We start from the raw sequence: 27881 nt of genomic DNA on the forward strand, positions 1-27881 counted from the left end.
TTTAGAACTATCTCACACAGACATACAGCTAAGAGCTGTGTTTTATTTTTAAAAGTCTGGGATTCTACTACAAGGGGAATTCAACCCATTCACCTTTACCTATTACCTATACTTATTCCTGTCATCACATACTTTATTTATTTACTATACTTCCTTGTTTTCTCCGCCTTCGGTTGGAATGATTAACTTCTAATTTTTTAGTCTCATGATTTACATTAAATGTCCTATTTGCGGTTATTCTTCATACATTTCAGATTATGCTTCTCTAAACAAGTGTAGAGCTAATCTATATCTTAATCGTCTTCCTGAGAAAGAATCCTAATACTTCACTTCTTCTTCTTCTGCCTCCCATTTTAAGCTGACATATTTAAAGATGAACATCATAGATCAGAAACTATGAGGCTCAACATTTTACTGCACATGTGTGTACTGTAAAGCTCTCCACTGTTTCTTTACCTCAATACTGTGTCTTCATGACATGCCTTTCCCTTCTTTGGTCCCTACTCCCCCCTTTTCGGGCTCAGGAGTACTTCCATAAATAATTCTTTCAAAGAAGATCTGTAACAATCCAAAAAGGTAAATCACTGTAGGTCCAAAAATGTTTTTATTTTCTGCTCCCACTGAATTGCTGATTTGTCTGAATATAGAATTATGGGCTCAAATAAAATTTTTCCCACAACTTCAAAACTACTGCATTTTATCTTGTATGACTTGTTTTTCCCTGTAATAGGACTGCTTCTTCTCTTTAGAAGTGAATTGTGTGCTCTCTGGAAGCTTTTAGTCAGTTCCTCCTTTATCACTAGCATTCTGTAATTTCATATGAAGGTGTCTGAGTGTAGGTCTTCAGTTATTCTTTTATTCAGTACTCACTGGGCTTTTTAAAGACTTGTCTGTCATCAGTCTGGAGAAATTTCCTCCTATCATTTCTGTGAGTTTAACTCTCTTCCATTGTCTTTATTTGAATTTTCTGGAAGATGAATGTTGAAGCTTTAAAATGGCCTCAAAACAAAACAAAAATAGAAAAAATAAAAATAAAATGGCCTCTATATATGACTTTTTGTTCATACTGTCCATCTTTCTCAGTTTAAGACTGCATTCTGAAGAATCTCTTAGCTCGATCTTTCAATTCATTAATTTCTTTCTAGCTGTGTCCACTTTATTCCATTTGTGTTGTTGTTTTTTTTTTTTTGTATCTTGACAAGCGTATTTCTTTTTTTTTTTTTTTTTTAACATTTTTTATTTTATTTTTGGGACAGAGAGAGACAGAGCATGAACGGGGGAGGGGCAGAGAGAGAGGGAGACACAGAATCGGAAACAGGCTCCAGGCTCTGAGCTATCAGCCCAGATCCTGACGCGGGGCTCGAACTCACAGACTGCGAGATCGTGACCTGGCTGAAGTCGGACGCTTAACCGACTGTGCCACCCAGGCGCCCCGACAAGCGTATTTCTTAATGCTAAGATTGGTTTAATTCATTCTATCCTAGGTTTGTTTTATACATACAATAACCTCTCTTACCTCTCTGAATATTAATTTTAGTTATTTCAAAGTCTATTGCCTATTCATGGTTTGTTATTTTTTGCTTATTACATTTGGTGCTTCTTTTTGCTAAGATAGGTTTCCCTCAAATGTTTAGTGATTCTTAGTAGCAAAGTCATTTCAGAGTCTCCATTTGTCTGTGTGTGCTGTTTTTGTTTACCATCTCACGAACCGCGAGATCAAGCCCCACCGTTAACGCAGAGCCTGCTTGGGATTCTCTCTCCCCCCCTTTCTCTGTCCCTCCCCTGCTTGCTCTAACTCTTTCTCTCTTTCTTTGATGCCAGTAGCTTATTAGCCTACCTGGGTTATCTAGCATCTGGTGATAACGTAGGGAATGTGAGATATGATGCCTGGTGTCAGGCATATGTCAGGAGTTTGTCTTCCCAGCATGAGGCTCCTTGAGCTTCCTGACAATCAGAGGCTACCTGAGGGATCTCCCAGCCTCTCTGTGGCCTCTGGGTTATACCCAGTGCTTCCGCTTGGATTCATGGTATATGGAGGAAGGGCGTCAGTATGGGACTAGTCACTCTGTATGCATTTCCTTATCTAATACTACAGGCCTCCTCCCCACTACTTGAACATGACTGGTTTGAGAACACTATTGATCTGTATATTTTGAGCTATCGCTCCATCAGGTTTTATTTGTCCATGGATTTGCTTCCTCATGCTTAAGAGTTTTCAGGAATTCCTGAAATTCCCATCCACCAACCCTTTCTTCTTTTCCCATGCTATCAATTTATTCATGTAAATACATGTTTATATGGATACCAATAAACATGTTCACCTTCTCTGTCATCTTATGGAAGGTCGAACTGTGGATATGACAGTGGTAGTGGTCGTGTAGTTAAAGGATATCATAAGATATGACAGTTTACCATCTTGATCACTTTCTCAGTGTCATTATTTGCTGAGAAGCATGTATTCCAATGTTAACATGACCATTCCTCTAAATCTCAGACTTGTATATACAACTTCTATTTGCCATCTCTTGGATTTCTTACAGGCATCTCAAACTTAACGCATCCAAAATTGAATTACTCATCTTATCCCCACCAAATCTGTTCTAGTCAGGCGTCATTCACAAACCAGGACCCTTGGAGCAAATTCTGGACAATTCCCTTTCCTCCAATTATTACCAAGTAGTCCCTGCAAGAGATTTAACTTCTTTCCATGTCTACTGCTATTAACTTTGTCCAAGCCACATCATCTCTCACCTGAGCTATATAAGTCTCTGAACTGGTCTTAACTGCTTCTCCTCTTCCCTTCTAAGGCATTCTCCCCAGATTAGCCAGAGCCAATGTTTAAAAATACAAATCTGATCATATCATTCCCTTGCATAAAGCTCTACCATTACTTCTCACTGCTATTGGAATGAATTCCAAACTCTTTCATGTTAAATGCTATATATCTGAAGAATCTGGAGGCTAGGTCTCTGCTATTTATTAAAGACTTTTTTGATGCCAATAGCTTATTAGCCTGCCTGGGTTCTATAAGCTTGACTGTTCTTTGTTCTACTACCTTGCTGAGGCATTCCACAACTTCATCTTGAACTAATATAGCCACAATTCCTCTTAACTACAATGCCTATATAATAAAATTGCTTAGTTGTACTCTTTAGATATTAGGCATTTCTATCTATCTAAAGCTAGGTCTGTCCTTTCAGCAACAATCCTTCCCAAATGAACAAGTCAAAGGTCTAGGTGCTTCTTAGTCTAACTTGCTATAAAATGGGAATACTCTGAGGCACCTGGGTGGCTCAGTCGGTTAAGCCTCCAACTCTTGATTTCAACTCAGGTCATGATCTCACAGTTCCTTGGATCAAGTTCTACTGTCAGCAGAGAGCCTGCTTGGAATTCTCTCTCTCCCCCTTTCTCTGCCCCTCCCCTGCTTGCTCCAGCTTACTCGCTCTTTCTCTCTCTCTCATAATAAACAAACGTTAAGAAAAATGGGGGGCACCTGGGTGGCTCAGTCGGTTAAGCATCTGACTCTCAGTTTCAGCTCAAGTCATGATCTCACGGTTTTGTGAGTTCAAGCCCCATATAGGGCTCCAAGCTAACAGTGCAGAGCCTACTTGGGATTCTCTGTCTTCCTCTCTTTCTCTCTCTCTCTCGCTCTCTCTCGCTCTCTCTGCCCCTCCCCCACTTATGCTATCTCTGTCTCTCTCAAAATAAGTAAATAAACTTAAAAAAATGTTGAAAGAAAGAAAGAAAGAAAGAAAGAAAGAAAGAAAGAAAGAAAAGAAAAGAAAAGAAAAATGGGAATACTCCCAGAGGGCACCTAGCTGGCCCAGTCAATAAAATGGGAAAACTCCCAGTTAAGTCTAGTATATTAGTTCAGGCTTTGCCAATGTGTGATTCTGAGTAAAAATCCTAACTACTGCAGGGCACAGCTTCCTTTTCTGTCAAATAATTTCTAAAATCTCTTCCATTTCTAGTGGTCACAGATTCCGTGCTCTAATACATTTCCTTAGAGAAAAGTATAGAACGTATCATTCAGCTCCCATGGCAATTACACAGAAGATAACATTGATTTCAGGTTTAGAAAAGACTTGCATTGAAGAGAAAAATAATTCAACTCAAGGTTTCTAAAGATAAGCTACCATGGATTCACTCTGCGAAGATTTAGTGTCGGCCTTGATTGCCCAATGAACACATACGACCTCAAGAACTGAAAATACAGTAAAAACAAGAAGCACCACTACCACGACTGCTACACAGTAACAATTGAAAGGCTTTAGCTCATCCTGGGTAATGGCCAAAAATTAATTATAATAATCAAATAGGGACATAAAAAAGAAAGAAGGCACAGTAAGTACCAAAGGCTTCTTCCTCAAAGATCAATAAAGATCAATACTTCATACTGGTTTACACAAAGAGCCAACATAGTCACCTTGCTTCATATCCTCTCCTGTTTTATAATAATGGTAAAAGGAGAGACTCTCTGGATTAAGTTACTAGTTGGAGCTAATGTTTTAATAATCTTTAAATCGGACTACAGTCAATTCTAAATCTTGATCCAAACCATAAACACCAGAAAAAAAATTCCCTCCTTCCCTAATAACATAACTCCTAACTACCTTCCCATAAACTGTAAAACCTTTGGAAGTAGGAATCTATTTCCACTGACACCTAATTACGATGCCAAGTTTGCATACTATTGATGGGTTTTATAAAGTAAATGACCCACACTGCTTTACCTGGTACATTCCGACTCCAATGTGCTTCGGCTCAATTTTCACCAGCTCAGCTAATGGGTCTTGTACACGCCTTGCTATGGAAACTGAAAAAACAGAAAATAAGTATGGCTTAATGTGAAAAGCAGTATCCAGATAATTACTTATGTTACTTCCTCATAATGCAAGTATTTAATTCCTTCCCTCTTCTCCCACACAAGGAGACCAGCAATTTAAGTTTCAAAGTATCTTTTTTTTTTTTCACACAAAAAAAGTAAAGGCAAAATTTCAGGATTAATTTTGTTACCAGAATCCCTAGGCATTTCTGAGCACAAACAGGTTGAAAGGGTTATACATTTGGAAAAACATAGAAAACAGTTACAATGCGTACACAATTATCTGTTCATTCTTTGAAACAGCATAGTAGGGCACCTCACGCTTTAACAAACAAGTATATATATATATTTGTTTTACTTTTAAATAATCCTGATTATGACATACATTTGCACATCAAATATGTTACTAGGACAAGATCCTGATAATGATGAGTAACTGACGGAATCATATTTTACTGCAACCAGAGATCACGTCAGTTGCTTGTTGAACACACTTGTACTGCCTTAAATACGATTGCAAGATTGACTGTGATCCGAGTCTCAAATGCTTGACTCTTAACACATTCACAGTTCTAAATCACAACCCTTTCTTGAACATCACAATCCATGTTCAAGAGATTTGAGTTAGCTTCAAACACTCCACATGGTTTTATACTTGGTCATCATTTATTGTCTTTTTTTTTTTTTTTTTACAAAATGTTAACAAAATTTCATATCTAATTTAGATTAAAAGATAGATTTAGCTGGAGAAAAGAAATGTAATATGAATATTAAGGATGCCTCCAAAGACAGCTCTTTTTTTTTTTCTTTTCCCCAGTAATATAGTTACATTGGGTCCTTACCTACAAACAGCTTTCCTCTAAATTCAAGAAAGCTAGTCAGTGTCATCTACTTACACAGACAGTTGGATGAAATACAAACTCAGTTAGTGAAAACATGAAGGCCATCAGAGGAGATCCCATGCCTGTTCTTGTGTTAAACTGTTCAAGGTCTGGCAACAGAAGCCACCTCATGCAAGGGACTATCATGTTCTCTTGTCACTGATTTGTACCATCTCCTCACCAGAGATAAGACCTACTCTGAGCATCAAGTTCACTGCATGGTCACTCAAGTCTTTTTCATATCTTTATTATTACTTCTAACATACAGTGATAATGGCAGCTTACAAAGCTAGCAGACAGTGATAAGCTGGTGTCATATAATCTGCCTATTTCCCCACCAAAGAGATGGGGACTCCAAGGCCTTCACATACACTTTCTTTTCAAACCTCACAAAAGGTTAATAATGAGTGCAAGCACTGCAGGTTACAGGGGAAATGCCTCCCCCCAGTAATCACATGTATAATTACACAGTAAGAATAGATGCCACCAGGGAAACATCTCATAGTCTCTGAAAGCAAGCAGCATTCCTTTATTCTAGCCAATAAGACTGATTTTCAAACACATACATAGTCAAAATACTTTCAGATTTAAAACAAAAAACAAACAAACAAGAACCCACAACAGTAAACCAAGTGAAAAAATACAAGCATCAGAACATTCATTGCAGGAAGGCAATATTAGAAATAAAAAAAAAAAAAAGATATTAAATAAGTAAATCTCTCAAATCTACCCCTTCAGGAAAACCCACATTATGAAAATCTATACTTAGAAACTGGTTAGACAGTTGTATAAGTTGTTAAGTGTGAGCAGATTTCCATATTTTAAAAAGTTTTTAAATACACAAAAGGGTTTTATCTTATTTTCGACCTGGTTCCTCCCTAACTGGTTCACTGCTAGCATCTCCTCTGTTCATCCTGATATTGCTAAATGCAGCAACAATAAACTGGACATGACAGTTCTCCAGTACGTCCTAAGAGCCTCTGGAATTACAGTGTCCCCAATACACAACCTCTACATAGATCCTAATATTTCCAGAATTGGTGTTTTGCTTTCAGATGCTATTCATTCTACCGAGCAACTCACTCTACAGAGCAACTCACTCTACAGAGCATAAAAACCCAAGCATGGGAGAGATGGGAGACAAGAGGAAAATGACCATTGTTCATTTGAAGGATGTTCATTGTTCTTGAAGGAGGTAACTTAAACATTGTTTGAAGTAGCACTGGAAAGTTGTATGTCCAGGCTTTCAAAAGAAGATGGTGCTGTCAGGGTACACAAGAAAGAAGTTATTTAATTAACAGTAATGCCTACCCGTAGGTTAAGAATGATCAGGCTGACAACAGATTCCTGAAGGTAAGAGACAGATAGGTAGCTCAGGCAAAGGGAATTATATAAAGTGCTGATAAAGAGAATGAAGAGAAAGGAAGAGTCATGGCCCAAAGGTTGGGGACACATTCACATTGTGAGATAGAGAAGAAAAGGTTGACACAGTGAAAGAGACAGAGAATAAACAGGGAGGAAAGTATAGCAGTAGATAGAAAACAAAATTCTAGAAAATGTTTAACACAGAGTTACCATATGTCCCCCAATTTTTACTTGTAGGTGGTATACACTCAAGAAAAGTGAAAACATATGTCTACATAAAATGTTATTCATGAATGTTCATAGCAGCATCATTTATAACAGCCAAAAAAGTGAAAGCAACCCAAATATCTATCAACAGATGAACGAATGAACAAAATGTGATATACTCATACAATAGAAAGTTATTTGGCAATGGGAAGGAATGAAGTGCTGATACATGCTACAGCGTGAATGAACCTTGAAAATATTATGCTAAAGTGGAAGAAGCCATGTACAAAAGACCACATGTTGTAATGATTCCATTTATATGAAATGTTGGCAATAGGCAAATCCATACAGACAGAAAGTAGATTCGTATTTATCAGAGGCTGGGGGGAAGAGGGCAAGGGGGACTGTTGCTAATGGGTGCTGGGTTTCTATTTGGGATGAAACTGTTCTACAGTTAGATAGAGGTGATGGTCACACAATTCTGACTGTACTAAAACATACTGACTTATCCACTTTAAAAGGGCAAATTTGAGGCTGTGTAAGTTATATGTCAATGAAGTGGTTATGTATTTTTATTTTTTTAGGTTTATTTATTTTGAGAGAGAGAGAAAAAGCACAAGTGGGGGAGGAAAAGACAGAGAGGGAGAGAGAGAGAGAATCCTAAGCAGGCTTTGCCCTGCCAGAGCAGAACCCGACGTGGGGCTTGAACTCATGAATCATGGGATCATGACCTGAGCTGAAATCAAGTCAGATGCTTAGTCAACTGAGCCACCCAGGCACCCCTATATTTTTTTAAATGTAGTATATCCAAACATATGCCAAATACTATTTTGCCCACATGATGTCAATATATCCCTATATCACTGTTACTATTCACCATTGTTCAGGAAATTCTAGTCAACGCAACTGGACAAGAAAAGGAAGGTATAATTACTGAAGAGATAGAAACTAGATGATGATGATGATGATGACGATGATTTGCAGATGGTGACTGACTACCTAGAAAACCCAAGCAAGTCAACTGAAAAAATATCAAAACTAGCAACATTTCAACTGGCTGGTTTTAAAAGACACCCAGACAATAACTAAGCAGTACCATATGCCATCAACAACCAATAAGAAAATACCATGGAGGACAATCCATTTACTGTGTTGTATATTGCCTGCGAGTAATAAAAATAAAGTGTACAGGGGCCCCTGGATGGCTCAGTCGGTTAAACATCCAACTTTGACTCACGGTTTGTGAGTTTGAGCCCCACATCGGGCTCTGTGTCTGACAGCTCAGAGCCTGGAGCCTGCTTCTGTGTCTCCCCCTCTCTCCGCCCCTCCCCTGCTCACGCTCTGTGTCTCTCTGTCTCTCAATAATAAACAAATGTTAAAAAAATTTTTTTAAGTGTACAGAATGTAGATAAAAGTGCCAATTTAACAGAAAGAAGTTCACTTTATATTCTAGAGATTTTAAAATATTAATTAAATGGCTCTAAAATTTATATGGAAAAAAAGAAATGCATAAGAAAAGCGCCATTAAGGGGCATCTTGGTGGCTCGGTTGGTTAAGCATCTGACTTCAGCTCAGGTCATGATCTCCTAGTTCTGAGTTCAAGCCGTGCATCAGTCTCTGTGCTGACAGCTCGGAGCCTGGAGCCTGCTTCCAATTCTGTGTGTGTGTGTGTGTCTCTGTCTCTGTCTCTCTGTCTCTCTGTCTGCCCCTCCCGCGCGCGCGTGTCTGTTGTGTGTGTGTGTGTGTGTGCACGCGCGCGCGTGCGCTCTCTCTCAAAAATAAATTTAAAAAAATTAAGAAAAATGCCATTAAAAGAAGATTAAAGCAAATCACGTCATAAGCCACAGTAATTGAGAGCTTCTTGCATTGTGGCACATTAGACAGACCAATGAAAAGATGACAAAAAGGATACATAGGAATTTAGTCTTTAATATATGGTAACTTGTTAAATGGGAAAAATGTAACTCGATGTGTAAAGGGAGACAACTCAACTGCTACTGAGACAAAAGTTAAGCATTAGAGGAAAAAATTCTGTTAGTTACACCAAAAAGAGGGGCAGGGAGCACAGACTGAGTGCTAAAGGTAAGCAACCAGAGCTTCGGCATGTGGTTAGGCAGGATGTACAGTGTACAACCTGCACCACTGTATGTAGCACCCTTGAAAGCACTGTTTCCCTCTCCTTCATAATATACCTTCTATCTGAAGGATAAAAAGGTATGGGTTTTGGTCTTCAGTTCTATGAAATATCTAGAATCTTAAAGCTTCTAAAGCAAATAAACTTCCTGCTTAAAAGACTGTAATAACTGTATTCTCCTAAATCTGCCTTATTCTGGGGGTGCCTGGGTGGCTTGGTTGGTTGAGTATCCAATTCTTGATTTTGGTTCAGGTCATGATCTCAAGGTTAGTGAGATTTAAAAAAATTTGCCTTATTCTGTTATCTAAAAATATGACATATTCTGTTATCTAAGAATATCAAAGTGGAAATTTTCATTTCTAAAGTCCAACACTCACCTCATTTTAAATTTCCCCTTGCCATCAGACAGCAACAGAGGAAGGTAAGTAAAATTTCCCAGTGCTGTCTTTTTTCATTCAACAACTCCAAATAAGAATTTTTTCATTATAAAGCTTATTAATGATCTTGATCCCCTAATTAATAACTACATTTCTGAACAAGAAGTTGACAAATCTGTTGACCTGATAAAAATATTCTTTATCTTGATTGTGGTGTCAGTGGTTGTGGTTACCCGACTAGTTTAAGCTTTTCAAAATGCATAGACAAATTCAAAAATTCACCTAAAAAGGGTGAATTTTATTTTATGTAAAGTTTAAATGAATGAAATATCTTTCATTTCTCTAAGGATGTAAAAGTTTTTCTTCTTTTTCTAAAGTCTTTATTTCACCTAAGTGGCTTCTGTACTGTCCCCTCCCCCCCCCCCCCCAACTATCTTTAACAGTGTAAGTTTCCTTAAATGACAGGTGACCCTTGACTGTCCATCAGGAAGAGGAAAAAAAAGCTGCCTCTAAGTGCTTTGCCTAAATGTGGAGTTTATCAGCTGTGGCTTCATTATATGGTGATTTGGCCCATTTCTGTTTGTGCCTCTGATCTCAGTTCTTTAGGTATTTTCTCTTGTCTAGGTGTCAGAATTCCCCTATCTCCTGCATGGAGGACTTAGTGCTCTCCAAGATCTCTACATCAGCATGTAAGTAATTATTTAATCCCTTCTTCAGTAGGTATCCCAACTCTCATGTATAACCTGTGTCCTCCAGTATACAGACTTTCTGTTTAGCCCTCTCCAGAGAAACAAATCTCCGGTCTTCTGCAAAGGTGAAAGAACAATCACTTAACTGTGTGGAATGGAAGGTCTTTTTTTTTTTTAATTGAAGTGAAATTACGTAACATAGAATTAACCAATGAGTACAATTCAGTGGCATTTTTTATACTTACACTGTTGTACAAACCACCACCTCTATCAAGTTCCAAAACAGTTTCAACGCCCCCCAAAGAAAACCCTGTACCCATTAAGCAGTCCCTCTTCATTTTCCCCTCTTCTCAGGGCCCGATGACAACCAATCAGCTTTCTGCTTTTATAGCTCAGCCTATTTTGTACATTTCATATAAATGCAACCATACAATATGTGGCGTTTCATGTTGGCTTCTTCTACTCAGCATGTTTCCAAGGTTCATCCATGTTGTGGCACGTGTCAGTACTTCTTTTCTATGGCTAAAAATAATATCCCATTGTATGGATATACCACATTTTGTTTATCCATTCAGCCACAGATGGACTTTGGGTTGTTCCCAGCTTTGGGCTATTGTGAATAGTGCTGCTATAAGCACAGTGTACAAGTATTTTGTTTGAGTCTTTGTTTTCAACTTTGAGTATACACCTAGGAGTGGAATTGCTGGGTTTAACTTGGTCTAATTGCCCTTTAAACAAAACTTTCAATCAATCCTCTTACTTTAGACCCACCCACTGCCCTCACAAGATACTTCTAAAGGTAACCTGGTGAATTTCCTGAACCTATAAGGGTTCCATGCCCATTTCAGGTTAGTTCTCTGTTTTCTACATGCTCTCTTAGTATTCAACTCTCTCAAGTTGGCTACCTTACTTCTTATTCAGTCATCTGCTTTCTAGCTTCAAAATGATTGCTGCTGTTCTTTCCTCTCCATCCTCCTTGTCCTGAGTTTCTGCCTTCTTTCTGTCATGTTACTGTCATTTTGGTGGGAGTTCAGAAAGGAGTAAAGGAATAACAGGTATACTCAATCTTCTTTTTTAAGTCAGAAATCTATAATAAACATTTTAATATCACCTACCTACTATTCTATCTATCCAATTGAAATGCCTCTCATGTATGATGAACTTATTATGGGAGACTATAAGCATATATAAGGATAACCTCTGCTTTCAATAAGCTGACAAACAGGTCAGAAGATGTAGTGATCGGAAGGTCATCTTACGTTATGTTTAACACTGTATGAATGTTAAGGTTCTGTTACGTTCAGACAGAGTAAACTTACAGACGGTTAAAAAGTAAAACCCACACCCATAGGTAGCACAGGTCTCAAATGAAGTATAAAGTCATCCCTGGCATCAGTCACTAAGAAAGAGAAGGACCTCTGGTCAGAAATCAGGAATTGAAAAGGTGGTGGCCCTAGAAAACCAAGAATGGAGACTCCGAGCTTCTTTCAGTATTTGCCTTCAGGACCACTCCTGGAAGACTCAGTATGTCTAGGTAGATTTTTTGAGTTGATATGGATCAAACATAGTCACTGCCATATGAGAGCAAGCTGAATCACAGAAGGAAGGCATACCTGCGGTGAATCACACACTGAAGACACAGCCAGCCTTTGGAATCTGAGTAAGTAGGACCATAGAATGATTCCTCTTTTTATTATCTCCTATTTTCAGAGAGTCTTGTTGGGATGTTGTAATCCACAACACTGTGACAATTACACACCCACACAGGCCAGTGGTGAAGAGGAAACAGCAGCCCCCGTAGCAGTGGGAGGTCTGAGAGACTGCCACCCCCCAGACGATATTTCTCTCAAACGTTCTGTTAGAAGATTATCTTTCAGTGCCACCAACTTGGAAGGTTTTGAATTTTATTATTTAAGAAAGAAAAGTATCCTTTTATTATAGAAGTACATATATATACACTTATTCGTTATGTGGCCTCTTTAAGCCTTGGTTTCCTCATCTGTAAAGTGGGAATAATAAATGTCTCAAAGGGCAATTATGAGACTAAGACAAAATAATCCGGGTAATGCATTTACCACAATGTTTCACATATATTAAGTGCTTAAAAAAGATTAGTATTAGCAGTTCCCAATATGATTACTATATCTCCTCCTCTGACCGAGCACATGGCAAGGAGACAAAGCCCACACTGAACTGCTGTGACAGGGAGAAGTTTCACAGAAGGATCAAAATTTTGAGCTGGGATCTGAGTTTGAGAAGATGACCATGTTAGACAGGGGACTGTATCATGGAGCAAACAATCAAAGGGAAACTACAAGCTCTTTTGGATGTAAGTAGGCTTTTAGCCTCAGATTAATGCAAAAAATTTCAAATATGTATCTCCAGGTACATATTTCAAGAATAGCCAATGAAACTTGAAGAATAGCCAATGAAATTTTAAGTTAAAATTTTTTTCAAAAGTCCCTTTCTAACAAAGGCTAAATTTCCAGCTATTACACAGAAAAATGTTCTGACCAGAGTTAACATTTTCCTTATAATACAAATTATTTTCACAGGACATATCAAACTATCTTAATTTCTTCACACACAAGATTTTAACTATTCCACAAAACAGAAACCAAAGCAACTTAATGTGACTAAACTCAAAGCAGGCTGTTTTAAACATTAAATGAAACCGCATTAGCAAGACAAGAGAAACTGGTCATCTGACAAATATTTAGCAATAAACTATGCGTGTTTAATTTGCAATATAAATATATTTAGGTTAATATATTAATTTTGCCAATAAAAAGCTATAATAAATAATATTTTATAGTAATAATATGAGATCTTAGAGTATCTTATTAATTTTATTATTAACTTTCAAGCATTTAATTTTACTAAAGGGATTTTGGGCTAATTTCTAGTATTCTTCCTCTTCTGTTCCATAATTCTAATTATCCTAATCAACCACTTTCTTCCTAACATGCCAATTCTTACGTATATATCTTCTAAATGATTTTGGGTAAATATTTTGCTTGCTTAAAACATAAGTCCAAAGTATCACAATCACATGCTTTTGTGATGGTTCGTAGTTTCTTACCTGCACTTCTCAAATTAGGGTCCAGCCCCGGCATCTCTTTGTTAGCTTCAGGGCTGACACTGTAGATTGATGCCCCTGCTTCACTGACGATACTGAGAAGAAACAAAAGGGGGAATATAATTTTCCAAACTTTCTGCCTGGTCGAAGAAAATAAATGAGTAAGACTGGGTATTATAAGAAAAAAAAAACAAAACAAAACACCTGTTCTCTTTTTATTTCAGTGGTACCTATAGCATTTAATTTTTCATAAACACAAAGTGATCAAGTAATGTTTGTGTTCTGCACAGAGGAAATACAGAGGTTTATTATTTTTTAGGTTTATTTATTTTTTGAGAGAGAGAGAGAGACAGAGAGAGAGTGAGCGAGCAGGGGAAAGGCAGAGAGAAGGGGAAAGAGAGACTCCAAAGCAGGTGCCAAGCTGTCAGCGCAGAGCCCAATGCAGGGCTCGAATCCACAAACCATGAGATGGTGAGCTGAGTCAAAAAGCAAGAGTTAGATGCTTAACTGAGTAACCCAGGTGCCCCAGAAATACACAGGTTTAAATACATAATGAATTCATTCAGTTGTTTCCTGTCCATAGTAATCAAATAGATTATAGAAAAACACAATGGATACTCTCCCCTGATGCCAACTTCAAATTTCCAGAATACACTGAAATTCTCTTTATAATCCACTGTTGACTGATACTTAATGACTCCCAACTGAGTTAACCATTCTAAAGCATCATGGAAAGCACATACACATGTGTGTGGATATGTACATATATGGATATATACAAAAACCACTGCGATAGACACTTCCATTATTATTACTCAATTATAATGAACAACCACAATGTGAACAGGAAGGGGATCAGATGGGATATTATCCCACATCTTTTCAGGAGAATCTAAAATCATCCTTCAGTAAACTTGAAGCCTTTGACTTCAGGCAGTTGGTCAAACCATTTCATTTCAGCATCTATTTAATCAAAGCATCCCATACATCATCCTCTTCCTTTCTTCTTTGCCTCCAAACACTTCATACACCACTCTTCTGCAGCTGACCTGTTTATGGTGGTTGACATCACTACAGTTCATTCAACATTTTTAAAATTAGAGGCATTTTTTTATGACAAAACACGCAAAGAAACATCATCTACCCTTAGAATTTACAAGACCTATACCTCTCTGCCATGCCATCTAGGCATTAAGACTCAAAAGCAGAAGCATATTAGCACTTAATTTTTAATCCACTATTAGAAACTTCTTCCCTTCTCTGTTCCTCAATATTTACTTCAATTATGAGACAAGTTTAGTGGATACCTTTTAACATATTGCCCCCTTTTAAGAGCTGAACACTGATAAAGAAAAGTGTGAAAAAGTTAGTTTGCTACCCCTTGTGTTTCAAGAACTCTTGACTGAACTTTGACAACAATTAAAAACCACCAAGATTTGAGAAGATTATTTTGGGGAATATGAAGATTTATATTTTTTTGCAACCAAGTCTATTGTCCTAAATTTCATAATAGGAAAAATGAACACGCTGCGATTGAAAAGCAAGGCTGTTTATCCTGTTCCTCATCAATACTACCATCAGGATACAAAAGGAGGTAACTGAGTGCATATTACAAAATTTGCTTTAACAGATAAGTAATATGCCCAAGGTCGTTTGGAAGGTAAACTACTGAGGAAGATTTGAACCCTAATCTGCTTGAAACCCAAGAATGAGCTCTTAACCAGCAGAAAGAAGCACAAATAACTTCTGAATAGTTTTACAACCCCTCATTAAAATGAAAACCCATATTTTTGTACTAAACAATACATGTAATAATATCTTTTTAAAGAAGAACCATTTTCTTAAATAATGGATCCATAGGAGCACATTTCTCTCTTTCAATGCCTTCACTTCCAATCAAAAGGTAAAATGGGTTTTGTTTTCTGTGTCTAACATAGAACCTAAAGCATGGAGAAGGTCAAATATGTTCTATGATTTCAGAGATGGACTTTAAAATAAAAAGGTAATTGTGCTTCTTCTTCAATATAAGAGTTACGATTCTGCTTATCTTCTACTATGTAATGATCAAGGAGAAAATGTAATGTCAAATAAAGCTTGAAGTGAAGAAAACTCTTAGTGTGGCATAATAGGATGTTAAAACCAACATACTAGAAGGGATTTTTCAGTTCCATCATAGTGGTACTTCCTTACCTGGGGCCCTTGGTCTTCTAGGCAAGGAAAAACAGGATTAATAAAAACTGTATACAAAATATTTGTGTTTATCCATTTTTTCTAGGAAAAGGGATTATAGTTTTCACTGATTACTTAAAGAAATCCACAACCCCAAAAGAGGTTAGGAAGCACCATCACAGTATAAGAATATTCAGTCACTAGTCATGGAAAATCTGGTTTCAAACACAAATCAGCAGTCTAACAAAGTTTTGTTTTGTTTTTCCTAAAAAAACCTAGAGCATCCATGAAGTGCAGGCTGGACCTATTATTAAGGAAAAAGAATACTTTTTAAAATTTCACCACAAATTTATTTTCTATCATTTCAAGAAGGCTCCAAAATTACCACTATTAAGTAAAGGAGACTGAAGTGGTAAATACAAATTCCAATTAAGTGTGGCCTTTAGCAACTTGGTACCTGAGAATTTTCTGGGTGATTCACTGTCTCTTGGAAGGTATAATTCTCAGTAGACTGAGGGAAACTGTTGCAAAGAAAAACACTCAGATAATAAATATTCCTCCAAATACCACACTGCCACTTCTTTTAAACAGAGGAATACAAAACAGATGTGACACACTGCACCAAAAGATTTTAGATTAACATTAATATTAAATCAATACAAAATGTAGTAAATTTCATATGCTTTAGTTATTACATAGCATGGGTCCAATAAACAGTTCAGTACTAAGCACAGATCAGAATGCTCCAATAATCTAAATGAACAGAAAAACCTCAACACTGACTTCTTCAATATAAAACATTGAAGGACCTAAGAAGTGTATGTGGCAAGAATTAAATGAAACAAATCAAGCTGGGAGTGGTGATGATTTTTTCCAGGAGAAGCTGAGAAGAACAAAAGTTATAATGACCCCACCCCCATTCTGTTCACTCCTATTTGGATTTCAAGGATAGACATTCAGAGAGCATGCTAGATTTTATAAGCCACTTTCTGTGTATTCCAAGTTTCCCAATAAATTATTGGAAAAGGACTCCAATTATCTCCAATATATTTTGAAAAAAGCAAAAAGGAACTTTACATAAAATTCAGACAGCTCCTGATTTAATAAATATTATATTCCATAAAACAAATTTCTCTCAGGTGTAAAGAAACTGGACTCATAATCTTAGCAATTTGATTACTTTCTTTCTTTTGCCATAAAGCAGACAAGACTTTGAGCAGAACTTATTATTTGGGGGGAATTTAAATGAGAGAATTGTAAATGAACTAAGGGTTCAATATTATTACAGTGCTCTGAAGTTCCTTCAATGAAATTGCTGGTACATGTAAATACCTAAATATATATATATATATATATATATATATATATATATATATATATGGCAAATATCTCAAGTGTTAAAAATATGAAAGTACATTTCAGGAGCTACCACACTGGACTCACATTTTACCAGATATATATGTTACTGTAATAATGCTCTGTAATTAAATAGGCATTTTTAAAAACACCTAATCAAACTCAGCATGATTTTAGGGTCTCTTTTATTTAAAAATATACAAACCATACACTCAAAACTAAAAACTGAAATGCCCACAACACAGATGCATTTACTCTTAAATTCATTTTTTAAAATTTTAATAAAAACTCTTTAAGTTAAAAATGCTAAATTTTGTTATCTCAAGTAAAATTCAATTATTACATAAATCTGACCATTTATCAATATAATTTTATTTTTTTTAAAGCTAGGCTTAAACTACAGAATTTGTAAGTATCTTCTGCCAAAAGAGATTGTATGTTGATGAATCTTTTAAAACCCAGTTCTCAAGTAGTTTTCTTAGAGTGACTATTCATTCTGACAATAAGAAAATGGCAATTTTCTTTTACGAAATTGAGATGGGGGGTGGGGATTCCTTTCATGAGACAGGGGAACTAGCCATTTGTTTTTTTAAGTTATTAGGCTAATAGTTTTCACATTCATTTACAAGGTTACATGATGTCTCCTCTCTTCTCCCCATTTCCCAAATATGAAAATAGCTTTGTTTTCTCTTATTTTAAATCACATGCCTCCTCATGTTAACAGGAGAATTTAATTCAAAGGTAATCTACTTAAATGAAAATGCAGTTATTTAGGAAGATATCAAAATCAGCCAGGATATATTGCTTAAATTAACAAAAACTGATGTGTTTTTAATTCTTTTCAAAAGTACATTGGAATTCCTCAAACCTTACTGTTAGCTAACAGTTTTCATATCTTCCTTCTGCCCAACAAAAAAATAATAATAATACACACTAACTACTAGGTTAAATGCACAGCTTATTTCACTACAGTTTTTAAAAATAATTGATCTAAAAATTCTTCTTCCAAATTTTCAGACTGAGAAACATTCATATGGAGAGAGAGTAAATGCTTTGAGCTAAGCTCCGCAACAAGTAATACACAGTACTAAAAAAGTTAGGCAACACAGACCTGGATTCTGTGCTCTGCACACAAGATAACCTGTTCTAAAGTATGAAAGGACGGCTGTTGTCCTTTAGGGATAGGAAACAAGGCCCAAACCAAAACCCCGTGAACACAAGGCACTCTAGGATTTAATGGTTAAAGTACAAAGTTTATTTCTAGGACAATATCAAAGCAATTTTAAGTTCCTATATTTAGTGATGAACTGTCATTTCAGGGAGTTTCAAATGAGCAATGTCTAGTCACTTTAAAAACTAGGGTAACCTGGTGATGATAAGGAAGTAAGGAAACAAGCAAAATCATAAACTGTTAAAGAGGTTTAAGCTGTAGAACTCTTCTGGATGGTATCCTGAAAATATAAATCAGAAGTTAAAAAAATATGCATCCTTTCTGAATCAGTTATTATATTTTTAAGAATTTATACAAAAGATATTTAAAAATACACAAAAAATGAACAAGTACTATTTGTCAGAGCATAGCTTTAATGGAAAGAAACTGAAAACCAAAACCCCTATCATTAGAGGGTTCATTAAATGAAAAGCTATACTGTCACTAAAAATTAGTTGCCAAAAACTAAGTGAAAAAAAAAAAATGGTTATAAGACTAAAACATGAGGGGTATTTGGGTGGTTCAGTCAATTGAGCTTCTGACTCGATTTTGGCTCAGATCATGATCTGGCAGTTTGTGAGGTTGAGACCCTGCAACAGGCTCTGCCTAGTTGGGATTCTCTCTACCTCTCTCTTTGCCCCTTCCCAGCTCATGCTCTCTCTCTCTCAAAATAAATACATAAACTTAAAAAAAAAAAAAAAAAAAGGGCTATAAGACCAATCTAATATTTTCAAATTTACCTAAATTTTTACATAAAAAGAAAAAAAGATTTATGTGATGTTAAAAGTGCTTAAATGAGTTACTCCTTTAATTGCATTCTTGTTTTTTTTTTAATTTTTCTTCAATAGCCATGTAATATTTGTAAACAGAAAAAGTTTAAAATTTAAGTTTAAAATAACAATTCCTAATTGCCACAAAAGATGGTGTCACATAGCACCCAACATTCTCTTTTATTCTACCAAACTTTCTTGTACAGTTATTAAAGTTATTTTGAATTTAATATGGGTAAACATATCATTTGTTACAAATAACTTCCACACGTGGCTTCTAGATCTCAAACAGTAAGTTTTATGACATTGCCATAACAAAAGAAAGCTGGAGCAGAAAGAACAAGTTCTCAATTTATACACACAGGCTAGATAAGAAACAAATGTATGATGAAAAGTTTTACAAGAAATTACATATTTCATATATCCTTAAGTTTTACTCAGTCCTTGGCCTCTGAATCCACTTCCCAAGTTATCCTTCATGATCACCAAGGAACAATCAGTTCACTACCCACAGCGTACCAGAAGCAAGGTGACACGCTAGCGTGCCAGGAAAGCAGGGTGCGTGGAAAAAAAAAAAACAAAAACCACTAAAAACAATATGGTGAAAGAGAAAAAGAAAACACACAAGCTCAAGATTTCAATAGCGCCAAAGAAGTTCACCTTCAGATATGTAACACTAGCACCATCTGGTGGATGACTCGTTAGAAACAATTCAATTGCTAGTTTTAAAAAAGAGAGAAAGAAAAGAAAAAAACATAATTCCAAGCCTTCTTTCAAAATCTGAGCATTTTCCAAAGAGAATAAGCCTGGCAAAGGTACAGTAATCACACAGAGGACCCATCATAATCCCGGGAGAACTTCAAATGTCTACCAAAGGTGGGTATGTACTCCCAGATGGACATCCTATCATACCTTACCCACACAGCAAGATTTCAACAGTACAGAATTCCCTCGGCTACCTTTCCTTCAGTGCTCCATACATAGATATAAAGAACACTTTGCAGCCACAGAGAAAAAAAAAAAAAAAGGAAGACCCAAATTAGCAACTATGGAGCAGAACTTTAATTTGGAGTTTGAGCTTCCTCAGAGCACCAGCTACCTATCCTTCCAGGCTCTAAACAAACCAACGGTTAGTTTTGATGCTATTTAGTATCAGAGGTCTATGTTCACAAGGATGCTATGTCTCTACAGTGGACCACTGTGTCAAAATATTACGTTGAAATCCCTGGTACTACTGGCAGTAGGACATTCAATGCCAGAGATGCCAAAAATCACTGGTATCTTCAAATACTATTATAGGGGAAAGCAAATTAACAAACTGAAAGACAAAAAGGATGCAGAGCTTGTCTCCCATTTGGTTTGTCTTTTTTTAATGTTTATTTATTTTTTGAGAGAGACAAAGACAGAGCACCAGTGAGGGAAGGGGACAGAGAGGGAGATACAGAATCTGAAGAAGGCTCCAGGCTGAGCTGTCAGCTCAGAGCCGACACAGGCTCAAACTTATGAATGTGAGATTATGACCTGAGCCACAGTCAGACGTCCAACTGACTAAGCCACCCAGGTGCCCCTAGTCTCCCATTTGTAGGCTGGGTCCCTCAAGTGAGGTAGAAGCTACTCCTGACCAAGAATGGCTTGGTCTCCACTACTCTCCACTACTCTCCACAGTAAGCATCCCTTTTATTCTCTCTCTCCCTTCCCTTCACTGTCTGCTTTCTCTTTTAAAAATCCCTTCTTTATTTCTTTTTCCCCATCTACGTTTGAGATCAACATGAAGTTGTCACAAGTACTGCATGGTACCACGAAGGGAGCTCAAGAAAAAGCTGCCACAGGAGCAACCACAAGGCCTGGAGCCTACGTGATGTCAGACTAAGCAAAAGGACAGGGCCTCCTGACTCCAAGACAAGAAAATCCGGCCCAAAGAGAGGAGCATTAACTGCAGAGGAAACTGTCGTCTGCAGCAGTACTGGAAACATTCCACGTTCACTACTGATAAGACACAAAAATAATAATGACCTGATTTTACAGTGAAAATGTCCTTTGGTCAACATTTTGAAATGTGTTGATTTAAAGAACATGATGTCAACCTATCTGCCGAGTCCCCTACCCCCATACATCAAAAAGTATGCTTCTTCTGATTCTTACATTTAACTCCAAAATCATTCATTGACTCAATGTGTACTTACTCATATAATAAACCAATTATCTGCATTTGTTTATTCTTTTTCAAACATAATGCTATTCAGATATAAATTTGAGAGTTGCACAGAGAACTGTGTAGAATTTTCTTACAAAGGGAAAAGTTTGCTTCATTAACTCATCTTTTCACCTTTTCTAGTTTATCTATGGGAGTTTATCCACTAGTAAATATGAGTTCAGATTGCTAGAGCACAGACTTTTTAGAATGAAACTTACTGCAAAATATTTTATTCCTTTATTATCCACCCAATAACAGAAGTCAGGGGCAGCTTGGGTGGCTCAGTCAGTTAAGTGTCTGACTCTGATTTAGGCTCAGGTCATGATCTCATGGTTGTGAGATCGAGCCCCCACGTCAGGCTCCACGTTGGGTGAGAAGCCTGCTTAAGATTCTCTCTCTCCCTCTCCCTCTGCCCCTCTCCAGCTCTCTCTCTCTCTCTCTCTAAAAAAACAAAAACAAAACAAAGCAAAACAAAACCCAAAGAACCCAGAATCGGAATTACCAACTTAGAAGATATACTATTCTAATATTTGTCAGTAATAGTAAGTGTTCAATAATGCAATACTAATTATTAAAAGTTTTAAGAAAGAACAATAACAAAAAAGGGGAGAAGCAAAGGAAATGAGACAATGAAAAGTAAAATAATAACAATAATTAAAAGGACACAGACCTACTTTGCCAACAACTTGTAGCCCAGTTCCTTCTACCCACAGAATAAAGTTTTGGTAACAGCAATGGTTTGTGTTACATTCCCTAATACTCTTCTAAATATTACCATTGACAATCTCAGTGAATTTCACTAATGACACACATTGATCAATTTTCATACCCATCCCCCCCCTCCCCCGCCGCTGCCCAATCCCTGTTAAGGGAGACCCTATCTAGGAACATCATCTTACACATTCACCAGCTAGCAGCCTGCAAGTTGGATTACCAAGCCCAATTCTGGAGCAGCCTCTACCGTCAGAATTTCTTTTGGCCACCCGGATAATGCCAGGGAGAAACAAAAGAAAAAGAAAAAAAAAAATCAAACCTGAACACACAGGCCATGAATAAATAAGACCACTACTCCAGATCAACCACTTTTCTAATCATGGTTTTTAAAGATACACTGAACAGATGGAAGGAGAGAATGAATTTCAGTTCAGCTGACTGCTCCATTTACTTCTTTATCTATAGTCAGATCTTTACTTTTTTGGGATCACTGCACATTTCTGGCTCTGCTGTATTATACTGTGTAAATATTTAGGAGAAATAATTCCCTTCAAGGATCTAAATTTCCACTGTCGTTATGGCAAATGAACCTGTTTATGCTATGTTTGTTAAGTAACAGCAAGCCTAAAAGTACACAGGAATTTACTAACATATGTGGTACACAAACATCACAATCATAAAGCTTCTCGTGGGGACATAGCAAGAACATGAAAGGCCAGTTTATTTTTATTCCCACTGCCCTGTAATTTTCTTTAGCTCTACTACAACAGTTCTTAATTCAAACCTTCCCTGCAGTTACAGGAACAGGGTAGTCTGAATGTACACACACCATACTCCAAACTATCATCTCATTTGACCTACCTTGATTCTAGAACAAAGGTTCTCAAACACGATCCTGCATCAGAATGTGCTGCAGGCTATTAAACCTTAGCTCCCTGGGCCCCACCCCCAGAGTTTCTGCTCCCCTGAGGCCAAGAATTTGCATTACTAACAAATTATCTGGTGGTGCTGGCACTGCTAGGCCTAGGACCACACTTTTCATTTTACAGCTTTACTGTGGTATAATTCACAGTTCACAAAATTCACCCATCTTAAAGTGTATAATTCAATGACTTTTAGTAATGTTACACAAGCATCATCAAAATCCAATTTCAGAACACTTTCATCCCCAAATGACAGTGTGTGCCCATTTACAGTTTTCATTCCCACCTCCAGCCCCAGGTATCCATTTTCTATTCACTTCATCTGGACATGTGTCATAAATGTTATCATAAAATATATGGTCTTCTGAGTCTGGCTTCTTCACTTATGAGATTTTTGAGATTCTTCCATGTTGTAGCATCAGTGTTTTCTTTTTAGTGCTGAACAGTATTCCATTGTTCTAGGTACACCACATTTTATTTATCTTTTCACCAGTTGATGGACTTTGGGGTTGGTTCCAATTTTCTGGTATTAAGAATAATGTGGCAGGGGGGCGCCTGGGTGGCTCGGTCAGTTAAGCCTCCGACTTCAGCTCAGGTCACGATCTCACGGTCCGTGAGTTCGAGCCCCGCGTCGGGCTCTGGGCTGATGGCTCAGAGCCTGGAGCCTGCTTCCGATTCTTTGTCTCCCTCTCTCTCTGTCCCTCCCCCGTTCATGCTCTGTCTCTCTCTGTCTCAAAAACAAATAAACGTTAAAAAAAAAAATTAAAAAAAAAAAAAAGAATAATGCGGCAGGGAGCCTAGGTGGCTCAGTCGGTTAAACATCTGACTCTTGATTTCAGCTCAGGTCATGATCTCACTGTTTTTGAGATCAAGCCCCCTTGTTGTGCTGCTGGCACAGAGATTCTCTCTCAGAAAAACAAACAAAATAAAAAACAAAACAAAAACATTAAAAAAAAAAAAAAAAGAATAAGTCTTTATGTTGGACACACATTTCATTTGGACAGATTCCCAGAAGTGGAAATGCTGAAGTATAAGTTTATGCCTAATTTTAAAAGAAACTGTCTAGGTGCAACTAACGAGGGCTCCAATTTATTCATTTCCTTGATGATACTTGTTATTGTCTGCCTTTTTGACTAAAGCTATTCTAGTAGTTATGTGGTATCTTTTTACTTGTAGTTTAATTTATATATCTTTAATTAATAATGGTGCTGTGCATTTATTCAACGTATTTGTTGGCCTTCCCTAATCTTCTTTAGGAAATACCTATTCAAATCTGTTGCCCATTAATTGGCTTGTCTCCTTGTTATTGAATCAGAAGTGTTCTTTATGCATTATAAATACAAGTCCTTTATCAGACACGTGACTTGCATACATTTTCTTCCAAATTTTGGCTTGTCCTGTCATTTTCTTAATGGTCTTTTGAAACACAACGGTTTTTAATTTTGATGAAGTCTAGGGTTATACTTTGAGAACCACTGTTCTAAAGCCTCAAAAATTCAAAAGAAATAAAAAACCCTTCAAAAATGTGAAAGCTTAGTGGTTTCGCATCTACATCAGCAAATATGTAAACGTCACTCACATCCACTTTTCTGTTTTGTTTTGTTTTAGCAAAGCCTATCACAACTATCATCCTAAATATATTTACTGTTTTTAGGAGGAAAAGAGAATTTGGAACTAATTGGCTTTAACATATTATGGGGTGAATATATTCAGCTGCAAATGGGCCTGAGATATCAACTGGGAACAATGGAAGGAATGCTAGCACTACACAATATGAACTTCTGAGCCAGTATTTTCAAAATTATTAATCAGTCCTATGGCTTTTAACACCATGCTTAAAGATGTAAGAAATATATCAACTCTACAAATTAATGGGAACAAAGATAAATCGTGCGCCATGGTAGAGATTATCGAGACAAGAGCATTCCCTGAAAGATACATTTATCTTGATATTTTTGTCTGATTTTATTAGCCTTCCTCACTTAAGGGCCTTTTAAGATAATTCATATATCATTACAACTTTTCCTTTGTTGAAAAGCTATTGAACCTTAAATCAAGAGGAGCCAAAGATGGCAACCAAAGTTTTAATCTTGTCTAGAACTATAACTTGCAAGTGTATGAAACATACTTCAAGAATATATAGGGTAGGTTTAATTCATGTAGAAGCAGTAGTAAGATTAGTAGTTTCTAAGGTGAAACCCAAAATACTATATGTTTATCCCCTGATGATTACCCAAAAAGTAAATCATAAGATTAAGAAGTTTATATGAACATTGTTTCTATAACCATGACCTGAGATACATATTCTGTGACCTTATGGAAAAACCCTAAAAATAGGAAGGATCCAGTTAAAAGATAAAGAAAATCCATCTGCAGCACGAGTCCCGTATATAATTCAAGTTAACCTAGAATGTAAAGCAGGAAGCTTTGATTACTGTAAGACTACCAGGCTTCCACTAAAATGTTTGCAAATATTTCTGTTCCAATGCATGGATACTGTTGATTAACACAGAAGTCATTAGTCCTCACTGCCTTCCAATTGCTGGAGACAGATTTTATATTTCTACTAATTTCCATACATTACACTACAAGGAACAAGCCTATTGGCCAATATTCACTCTCCCTTTTCCACTTAGCCACTTAAGGCCACTAAATAGAAGCTGTCCAAAGAGATGCCAGAAGATATAGTTTCACAGGTGATCCATGGCTTCTCAACACGGTCTCAACAATCCCAATAACTTCACTTTTAGTCATCTTCTCATCCACCCCATTTACGTTTTTTGTTGTTGGTGGTGGTGGTGGTTTTTTTCAATTAAATAACTCGAGTCAGTGGAAAACTCCTAAATTATAACAAGTTAGGGTATCACCATCTTTGTGATGTTACTGGGCTTGTGATCCAACATAAATATCAAGATATGAGAAACAGAAGAGTTTACATAATAGCACACAGCCAATTATGATTTAGCCACAAAACTGAAGGGTAAGAATAAGCAAAATATAATAGCTTTTTAAGCTTTCATTTTATACCAGAGTTCAGCTCCTTTCCTCAATCATTTAGATACCAGTTACTACAAGGAACAAACTCAACAGGTTAGCACTTCTGTCTTATTCACCAGTCTTTCCTCTGGATGGCTCAAGGCAGAAAAAAACAGAAGCAGCAAGGACCTCAAGTAAGATGTCTTACTCCTGGCCATTGAAGATTTGACAGTCATTAGTGTGTGCATGTGTATGGCAATACGGTCATAAAAGCAGCTCGTCCTTGAAAATATGCAATTTCTTAGTGAGGTTCTTAATAAAAATGAGGAATACAGAGGAGTACTCTGCCCTAACCCTCACCATTTATCCAGTGAAATCCATAAAGTAAACACTAAAACCTTTACTTATACAAATAGCAAATGGGTATCACACCAAATAGGTATAAAGGAGAATAAGAGCACATAAACAAGCACACACAAATCTACATAAACCCCATGTGCTTTCCAAAGCTAACAGAGCTGCATACTTCAGCAATTCATCCATGGAACAAATGCCCTCATCTGATTCCTGAGAAAGGAAAGAACGATCAGTTATATCTGTCTTCATCTTGTCTGAAAATCTTGACATCTTTCAGCAAGTAAAAGTTCCAAATGGCAGGTGTCAGAAGGCCTTAGCCTCACATGTGGTGCTAGAAGGCAGGAAAAGCAGCAACAGCGTGTGGTCATGTCACAGCCACACAGAAGCTGCCTAGAGAGCACATTCTGAAAAGAGCAAACCTCAGACGTGGTTAAATCAATCTGGTGCCAGATGCCACTATCGGAACAAAGCCTCGCTGCCAAAGATTAGCTGCCCGGAGAAACACTGAACTTCAAGATTCTCACAAAAGGGAAAATAGCTGAGTGCAATGGTACCTATCCCTATCCTGTCTGTCTGATAATTTGGTCAAACTAGCCCCTTCCATGCAGAGAAGAAAATGGCTATAGTATGCTTTGCTTAGTCTAAACATGGGCATTATTTTCACAAGGGCCCTTTCAGTTATTCTAAAGTAATAATGTACATCTCCTGCATTTGCATAGTACTTTTACCTTTTTGAAAGCGTTTTAAAATCTACTAACTCTAACTTCCCATAAGGAAGTCAGCATCACAAATACCTCTTCATTTTACCTATGGAGTAAAAGGAGTAAAAGAGAACCAAAGAGCTCAAGTTAGGCCAAGATCATGTGAAACCAAGACTTAAAAAGAAAAAAGTGATCTCCGAACTATTTGGCCAGACTTCTTTCTGTTTAGATAGCTACTTTTGTCTGTTCCTTGCCTCCCAATCATCTTTTCCTGATAATAAAGCTTTGGAGCCTTTTGAAAGTTGTCTGTGAAGGTCAATCAATAAGCATTTTGTTCCCAGAGGTTAATGTAATTGGCATGATGGTCTCGGGTTTCTCCTCAGATCTGACTCTTAAGAAACAGTAATGAGGGGCACCTGGAAGGCTTGGTTGGTGGAGTAGGCAACCCTTGATCTTGAAGTTTGAGCCCCAAGCTGGGTGTAGAGATCACTTAAAAATAAAGTCTTTAGGGGCGCCTGGGTGGCTCAGTCAGTTGAGCATCTTCACTTTGGCTCAGGTCATGATCTCACAGTTTGTGAGTTCGAGCCCTGCGTTGGGCTCTGTGCTGACAGCTCAGAGCCTGGAGCCTGCTTCATATTCTGTGTCTCCCTCTCTCTCTGCCCCTCCCCGACTTGTGCTCTGTCTCTCAAAAATAAATAAAACATATGAAAAAATCAAGTCTTTGAAAAAAATTTTTTAAAAAGACATAATAATGATTTCTGAGGAATATTCAAAGCAGGAGATGCTGGAGAAGCATAAAAATAAGTTATTTGTTTACGGAGGAGCATTTATCAGGTCATCTAGTTAGATACATCTGAAACTAAATAAACTAGGATTCACTCAGATGAAGAGTACACAATATAATGATCTAATCCATCCACGGAATAGGAAATCCATTATCATTAGGGTTTTTGC

At 37.1% G+C, this 27881-nt stretch overlaps 1 protein-coding gene across 7 annotated transcripts in view; it reads right to left on the reverse strand.

The window, feature by feature from the left end:
• Positions 1-27881, reverse strand: part of SRBD1 (S1 RNA binding domain 1) — a 220176-nt gene that overhangs the window by 102695 nt on the left and 89600 nt on the right. For all 7 annotated transcript variants that reach the window (XR_002085708.2, XM_019468785.2, XM_053890656.1 and 4 more), the window contains exons 15-16: positions 13561-13652; positions 4734-4816 (exon numbers count right to left, since the gene is read on the reverse strand). Coding sequence is in view for 6 of the 7 variants with exons in the window: in XM_019468785.2 (XP_019324330.2) it covers positions 4734-4816; positions 13561-13652 (175 nt within the window). In the remaining variant the exon portion in view is untranslated. The remainder of the gene's footprint in view (positions 1-4733; positions 4817-13560; positions 13653-27881) is intronic.

Source organism: Panthera pardus, unplaced genomic scaffold (genome assembly GCF_024362965.1).
Source record: "Panthera pardus isolate Hobbes unplaced genomic scaffold, ASM2436296v1 HiC_scaffold_25, whole genome shotgun sequence".
In the NCBI taxonomy this organism is placed as follows: Eukaryota; Metazoa; Chordata; class Mammalia; order Carnivora; family Felidae; genus Panthera; species Panthera pardus.